The following is an 8,627-nucleotide window of genomic DNA, read 5'->3' as shown; positions in this document are numbered from 1 at the left end:
AAAAAATAGGAATATAATATAACATATATGATTTCTTTTGGCTCTTCAATTGGTCTTCGAATAGCCTCAACACTGAATTTCATCTTTTTGCACCCAACTTTTACTCCTTTTGGCTTTAATCCATCCAAATTGCACAACATAGCAAAAAACAATCGCTCAACCCGAACAAAGAGAAATAAAATCTAAAAACAATTCTAAAGTCCTAATTATGTCCTAAAATGCAAGTTAAATGCAATGCAAATGTAACATAATTTTACACTCATCAAATCCATCGAAGGATATGCTATAAACGGGTATTAATGGGTATGATGATTTAAAATTAAGCTATATAACTTTAAATTAAGCGATATAACTTTAGATTTATTGATATGAAATCCATCCTTAGGGTATTTAGTTTATCGAAGGATATGCTATAGATGAAATTTATCCCTACGGTGTTAACCCATCATTGGGAATGCAAATTATCCCTAAGGCGTTGAACCATTTGATGTTCATGAAAATTATCCCCAGGGTGTTGAGTCAATCGAAGGGAATTAAAAATATCTCTAGGGAATTGAGCCCATCAAGAGACTAAAAATTATCCTTAGGACGTTGAGCTCGTCAAAAGGAATGAAAATTATCCTAGGACATTGAGCCATTAGAAGGGAAATTTATGAAAATTAGCCATCATTGTGGCACGAGAATATCAAAGTAGAATGACATCTTCATAAGACTCAGTCATGGACACCTTTTTTAGGGACAAAAGTCCTAGTTTATAATGATAATTGGTCAATTTTAGGTTATACTTTGTGTGTCCTATATAAGGTACACTTATAAGTTTTGAAGTCTAAAGGTCACAACCCTATTGTTAGGTATTAGGTTTGGTTTAATGTGGACTCGATAAAATTCCTATACTTCTAGGTCACCAGATTGTATTCAACCTTAAAAGAAAGGAAACCAAATATCATGAGTTAGTTACGAGAAGAGATTGGCTCCCCAAACAACTAACTCTCAATACATAGGAACAATTTGGATGGTCCATCATGCCAATTACATATGTGACATGAGGCAACTTACCGACAAAGCAAATGTCCCTTCTATCCTAACTCTAATCTCTAATACATGTGTTCAAGACATACTTCTGTGTAAACTCAAGTGCATGTGTAAGTATATGGGGAAGCATACAAATTTTAAACTAACTTCCCCCCTCAAAAGTTACACAAAAGATGGATGAGTACACTCACATAGTGAATTGAATTGGAAATAAATAAATGTATTATTATTAGTTTTTTTAAAATGTCCTCATTGGAGTTGTCAGTTGTCGCGCCTTCAATTTCGATCACGTGACTTTTTTGAGTCGTCAATACATTTTTTATGGTTAAAATATATAAAACTTTATTTTAAGCCTAATTTATGATAAAATGATCTTTTCAACGAGAGTTATGAATTCAAAAGTCGATTGCGGATCAGGAAAGATATTAGCACCTTGTCTGCCCATAATAAAATAGTACCCTAGCTAATTGCATTGATTAAATATACCATTGGTTTATTTTAAATTTTTAAACGTGTATTTATTTTTTACTTTTGTGTGTGACAATAATTAATCTTGCTCCTATATATCCCTATACGTATTAGGGAATGAAGAGTACTTAGTTTTGAGTTGAAAAATATGTTAACCTAGATTTGTTGGATTAAATTTTAGAAATTAATTAAAGGAGGATCAAAAGACGAAGAGTCAGCATTGACCATTTACCTTCTTCCCACTTTGACAAATTACAACCGCTTCAATACTATAGTAATGACTATAAATTCTCAAGTTCGAGCAAGTCTCCTTCATATTTATTCCACTCTTAGAGTGTACCTGAAAGACTTGTTTAGTTGTAAACTCTTTTTAGCACAAATTATTATTATATGTTAATTATAGAGAGGCTAGGTGCACAATCAATACTCATGTTGTTGAGCTTAAATAGGCTACTGCAAAAAGTATTTGTTGTAATATTGAGTGAACCAATATAAATATTTTGTCAATCTCCTATCTATTGACTCCTTCTATTTAAGCTTTTATATTTATTTTCTAACCTCATGAATTTTGCTTTATGATAATAATATATTTGTCTAAAATATTTTTTCATCCAGTTTTAGTAAGACAGAGTAATCGTGTAAAAATTTATTTCCTTAAAAAATAGATGAGTCAATTGTATAAATTTCAATATTTAAATCATTTTTAATTAGAAGAAAACATTTAATTCAGTTAAAAGTTGGCAAACCCAATTCAATTTCCCTTATTGTATTACTTTTATTAGTTCATTTATGAATTTTGCTTTAAACACGACCAAGTAGTTTTCTTATTTTCTGCAATTGTGCTTGCTTATTGACATTATTTGATGAAAAAATAATTTTTTCCTCGTTTATGTAGTGTTGTGATTTGACTATTTGTGTGCTTATTCATATAAGTTTATTGATTACCTATTTACATCTCATGTACATTAGGGAAATACTGATATGAGAACCCGAGTATTGGAACTATAATAACCACTCTTGAAACATTATTCATGAGAGTAATTTTACACTACTTGATAATTAAATTTTTAACGCATTGTGAAACAGCTTATATGCTCCACATTGGCAGATATCATACTTTTTAAATAGACATACATAAGATGTGTGACATACATGAAAATATCCCTGTGAAAAACTATCTAAACGATGAATTTCTGCTCTCTAACTAGACCTTTGAATGGCAGAAAACTCGTTCGAAGTTCAAAATTAGAAATCACCGCATCCAACAAAGCAATATCAACACATAATTGTCTTAAATTCCACACTTAGCAAAACTTATTTTCACCTAATTATAATTTCCTGTGATCTTGGTAGAAATAAGTGGGGTTTGTTTTGTCCAATTTTCCTAGACTAGGGGTGTTCGCGGTCCATTTTGATCGGTTTGTAAGTAAAAAATCATCCGATCCAAATGCGAAATTAGTATGTGGTCCGGTCCGGTCTATTTATATTAAGATGTCCGATCAATCCGGTCGGTTTCGGTCCAGTTTGGATCGGTCTATTTTTTAGATATTAACATATAAATCCCTTCCATTTTAGCCTACAACACCAACTAGGTAGTAACCAGAACAGTGAAGAAAAGTTTGATTCTTTTAATAGCAAGATTAGAAACATCAATATAGTCTAATGATCCAATCATTTTTAACAATCTCATGATCCATCATAAATAATAACAGCAACAATCCAACAGAAATAATAACAGCAGAAGTCCAGCATAAATAATAACAGCAGAAACAGTAAGAACAACGCTAACAATAACAACAGCCTTAACAGTAACAAGACAACAAACAACAACAATATGAGCACATGCAATATAATTTTAAACAATTAGATAGTGCTCACCAATCACCAATGATTAATAACAATAACACTTTCAGAGCAATAAATTGATAGTAACGTACCTAATCAGAGTCGACATCAGAATCTTCTTCATTTGGTTTTGGGATTGGTTCAAGTACTAAAAAAATATCAAATTAATCAATATGGTTTTAAAAATAGCAACATATACATGTGTTATAGAAAACAAATAAATAAAATACATTTCTCAAGCTTTTCTAAGTCATCTAATAATTATGTGATATATTTTAGTTAAGTTAATAATATCGGTCCGGTCTGGATACCAGACGTGAAACCGAAGACCGGACCGGACCGATCGATCCTTAAAAAATAAATCCAATACGATCCAAACACATTCGATTTTTGCGGTTTCGGTCTACTTTGGATCGGTTTTGGACCGATTTGAACACCCCTACATCAGACTGAGGTGCAATAGTTTTTAGAATAGTAAATTACACTGACACACCCTGAGTTTTAGATAAATTACACAAATCACCCCCAATTTTTTTACACCTACATAAATAATATACAAATCAATGCATCAAAAAATTCTAAAGAGATGTTTAAATCGCTCTTGTAATATATCATAACGAACCAAAAATAATAAAAATACATTGATTTATATATTATTTATATTTGACTCCATAATATATCATGTTTTGTTTAACTTAATTGTATTTATCACAATTTTTGTCTAAGATATTAGACTTATTTCTCATACAGGGGTGGTCAATGTAATGAAAGTATAAAAATTAGGGGGTTTGTGTAGGTATAAAAAGTGAGGGATGGTTCATATAATTGTACTAAAACTCAGGGAGTGTCAGTGTAATTTACTCTTTTTACAACGTGGGGTATCCATTACCATTCATGTATTAATAATTATTTACTATACTCACTCGTAAAAAACATTATGCATAAATAGTAAACTCTGACAAAGTCAGATGTACTTCAAAATCTTTAAAATCAGTGAGCAATGAATCACATCAAACAAAATTGTCAACATCAAACAAAAGAGAAAGAGGCCTCTTCATAAACGCTAACTAGCAACTCCACGGTATCCGGAACAGATGATATATATGGATCTAAAATACGCGGACAGCGCTGCCCATAGTACTCTTCACGTATAAGCATCTCACCTGTTTAACATAGAAACAAGAGAGGTGTTAAGATACCAACAGCAAGGAAAAGCTATGGACAAAGACAATCAACTTCATGAAAGTTTCGGCGAGATTCTCTTTACAGCCACAAGCATTACATCTTATATTAGTTCACTCCATGCATTGGTTTAAATGAAACTAGTGAAGCTTTTACAGAACTTTCACATTTCATTAAAAACACTCTGGAATTTAGTCTAACAGACCCAACATGCAAACATCAGCAATTGCCTGTGCCATTTTTTATTACAGCGTATGGCTGTCATAGAATATTTTCAAATATGTTCATGCCTTAATACACACGTACTCATCTATGAGCCTAAAACAAATACAAAACATCAGAGATGCTCATGAGCCTAAAACAAATACAAAACATCAGAGATGCTCATTATTTCGATAGTAGGTTATAGAGGGAATGGCAGGTAATATCAGATACAAATTTTACGAAATTTGAATATTTTTGCCTTGAAGATTGATATTCAAACATTTAGGCGTGTAAAACTAATACAAGGACTTCAAAGCTGAACTTACATTTTGCCAGTTTTTCTTCAATAAGGAGACAAGGAAATTGACACTGAGTTGAACGTTCTGGAAAATTTGCTTCTCCTCCATTGCGCAATTTCCAACAGCAACTCCCATACAAAGAACTTTCTTAAGTTGAAACTTCACCATTGCTTTGGTTTCATTAACTTTTGACTCCAAGGATTCCTGATGACTGACCAATGTTGGAAATTTACCTGCATGCCGTCGTATATATAAATATCACAAAAAGAGCCAAAGCAATCATCACGACTTACATTTCAACCATCATAGCCTTTTCAATACCATGGAAGTAAAAATTCCAAAGCATCACAATTAATGTCCGAAGTTCACTAACACAGATTCTGCTACTTGGACCGGCAATCATAATTTTTCAAATAAGTAACAAAATTCTTGGTTAGGAAAAACACAAATGCAGAAAAATAATGAGTCCAAGTAGACTTCAGTAAATCATAGTATTACAATTTGTGAAATGTTTACTCACTTACTGCACACTTTCAAAAAATTGTGCTGGTTCTGGATTAAGAGCAGTCTAATCAATGGCGGCCAAGGGCGTTTGCCAAAATTCCACAATCATGGCATTGTGGGCAAATAGTGGACACCGTCATAGTGGTTGAAAAAAAATAATTAAAAAGTATAATACATATAGAAAAAGTATAAAAAAAACTAAATTAATAATAGCGTAAGAATACTAGAAAATTAAAATTATTCTAAAAGACCTGAGTTGGTTCATTTTGTGAATCTGGGTCCAGTACTTATTGCTTCTGTTTGAGGTATGTCTATGTATTTTGGTTGTTAGGTCTTAGGAGTGGAGTAGTCCAGAAGCTGGTGAAGTCTTGAAAATGAATTCCGTGCTCAATTGGCCATTTATTGCAACTTATCTTATTAGTAAGACTAGCTAGCCTCATGAAATGTTCAAGATAGAGAAGGGATAATAGAAAAGAATATTGATTAGTGAGGAAACAATAAAAGAAAGAAGCAATCGGAAGAGACATGTTTCAGTATTAAAGATTTAAAAGAGATGCATACAGATTTCAAATAGGATTAAAAAAATCGGATTTAAAATGGGCTATTAAAATAAGGGTTAAAATGGGCTTTTTTTACATTCGGCTACACTAGGTCATCAATTAGGTTTAAAAAATCAACTGTTTTGGAGGGTGACCCAATTCAGCCATTCCAGTCATCTTCTCCAGCGCATTGGCTACCATATTTCAACACTTCAAGAGTGTCCTCACCATAGACATGAAAAACCTGGCAACCAAAAAAACCCAAAAAAAACCCCAAAAAATGCTGTGTCTGCTATTCCTGCACTGCACCGCCATGGCAGTCCAAAATCACCAAATGGAGGTCATCACAACTTAACGGCTTTTTCAAATGGTGAATGGTGTTCCTCCCACAATCACCGCTGCTTTCCACAATGGTGCTATTTGACAGCACTGATTAAGGGAATATTGATAAAACAATTCTCCTTAAAACATAATGCATATCGCAAAAGGCAGCAAGTGAAAGCAACACAACCTTTTCCTCCAGACATGTAGACAAATAAATTGGTACTGACAACAGTGATTGTAGAGAACCAATATATAAAGCTACTTGCCTGCCTTGTTTAAACCAGGGCCCAGAAGACGAGGAATTTGCTTGATGATAGCTTCAGATGCAAGAAAAGCATGGTACTTCTTGGCAAGCTTCTTGACAAGTTTCTTGTTTTTATTAAGCTTTTTCAGTGCTTCCACATCCATGTAATCCAATCCAATTTTTTCTGCCTGTTGCATATATTTAACACAAAAACAACATAAATTGAATATGGCAATATCACCAATAAATTATTCCTAATTAATTCGATAAAAACAATATTCGGTAAAACAATTGCTGCATGCAGCATATCATTAGCTATTATGACAATAACAAATTTGTGCACAACCATGGTCAAGATGTTTAGTTAAATAACATAATCATAAATATTTTAAAAAGAAAAGAAAACAATGAACATAGCACAACTAAATATGAATGCTTATAAACTTGCAAATCTTAGAGAACATTGCCTAAAGGTTTAATTAAATTTTTGGCCCTTATGGTTTATACTGATTTGAGTGAATGTCTCATGCAACAGATTTGGTCCCAACATTTTTTCCTTTCCAGATGAGTCCTATAGCTGTAAAGCAATTCTCTGAATTACAATGTTATGCTGAATGATACAACTCTTTAGCATTTGATATAGAATTAAAAAAGCTTACAATAAGGACTAGTCGAAAAAAGTCGGGACCAAATTAAAAACCAGCTAAATCTAAAGGACCATAAGCATGACTTAACCAATTCAACATAACAGAGATTACGAAACTAATAAAAGGTAGAAAAAACAGAAATACCTCTTCGACATGCTGAGCATCACCAAGCATGCAGATCCTCATTTTGGGTCGAGGAATGTGAGGAAGCTTAACAGAACCACTGAAACGCTTGTCTTTCTGAGGATCATAATTCTTCAATCCAATCTGAAGCTCAATAGTCTCAGTGAACTTACGATTTTTCTCCTTTGAATTCGTAACGATCTGAGATATCGCCTCTCTTAGCGCTTCACTTTGTAGCTTACTGTATCGTAAAAATCAAATTACTAATTAATTTATAAATTGTAAAGGTAAATTTGATGTGTAATTATTAAAACAAACGTAACTAGTAAAATTACCTCATGGTGAGTAGAGGTTAATCGATTCGCCGACGCGAGCGAAGACCTACCTGTAAAATAAAGAACGGGACACAAAAATGACTATAGAAACAAAACTAATGTGATGTAAGATTAATGTAAAGGTGGCAGTGATGGTAATGCATTGTTAACCCTATTCTTCGAGTGAGTTTATGTGAATTAGTCGAAGAAGAAGAAAAGAGTGATAGAGCGAACCTGAACGGCGGAAAGAAAGAACAATAGCGTGAGCACGCAGGTGTTAATAAAAACCCTATGTGCACCAGCAAAATGAATGAATGGATTAAGTTGGGTTGGGTTGGGTTTGGTTAATACTTTTGAACCAGACCCATTTATTGAAGCACTATATTGTATTAGGGTTTTTATTTTGCTCATCAACCCTTCCGTAAGAGAGGGGTGACAACATGGCAGAGTATTCTTATCATATTTGAGTATTTGATTAGATACCCACATTTAAAAAGGACAATATCTATTATCACACTTTTTATATCATTTCATTTATCATTAATTTTGATCGGATGAAAAAAATTATTTAAATTAAAATTATAATTATTAAATATTTTTTTGACCAATCATATCACCTGACACATAGAGTGGCACAAAAATGTGGTACAATAGATGTTGTCCTATTTAAAAAAAAAAAGTAAAGGGTTACTTTTGTCTCTAACTTGAAGAATAGATATACCTTTAAATGTTAGTGCAGTCTCTAACTTAAAAGAATAGATAAAAAGTTAAGTGTTAGGGAATTAGTAATTTGATTTTTTTGTCCTAAAAAATTGATGTCTTTCAGAATAATTTGATTATAAGAATTAGTAATTTGTCATGTGTAAGAGACAACTTTAATGTTTAGGACTAAAGCCAATGTT

General features: G+C 32.5%; 1 protein-coding gene across 1 annotated transcript; it reads right to left on the bottom strand.

The window, feature by feature from the left end:
* Nucleotides 1-4,270: 4,270 nt before the first annotated feature.
* Nucleotides 4,271-7,978, bottom strand: LOC109338673 (60S ribosomal protein L10a-like). Its single transcript, XM_019575959.1, has 6 exons — nt 7,960-7,978; nt 7,747-7,796; nt 7,433-7,652; nt 6,664-6,829; nt 5,058-5,263; nt 4,271-4,508 (listed from the first exon to the last, which is right to left on the bottom strand). The coding sequence occupies exons 2-6, from the start codon at nt 7,749-7,751 to the stop codon at nt 4,455-4,457; spliced, it is 651 nt and encodes a 216-aa protein (XP_019431504.1). The 5' UTR covers nt 7,752-7,796; nt 7,960-7,978; the 3' UTR covers nt 4,271-4,454.
* Nucleotides 7,979-8,627: the final 649 nt, after the last annotated feature.

This window comes from Lupinus angustifolius, unplaced genomic scaffold (genome assembly GCF_001865875.1).
Source record: "Lupinus angustifolius cultivar Tanjil unplaced genomic scaffold, LupAngTanjil_v1.0 Scaffold_35_78, whole genome shotgun sequence".
NCBI classification, from domain to species: Eukaryota; Viridiplantae; Streptophyta; class Magnoliopsida; order Fabales; family Fabaceae; genus Lupinus; species Lupinus angustifolius.
The sequence above is the reverse complement of the archived record's forward strand: the minus strand, read 5'-3'. Positions and strand labels throughout refer to the sequence as shown.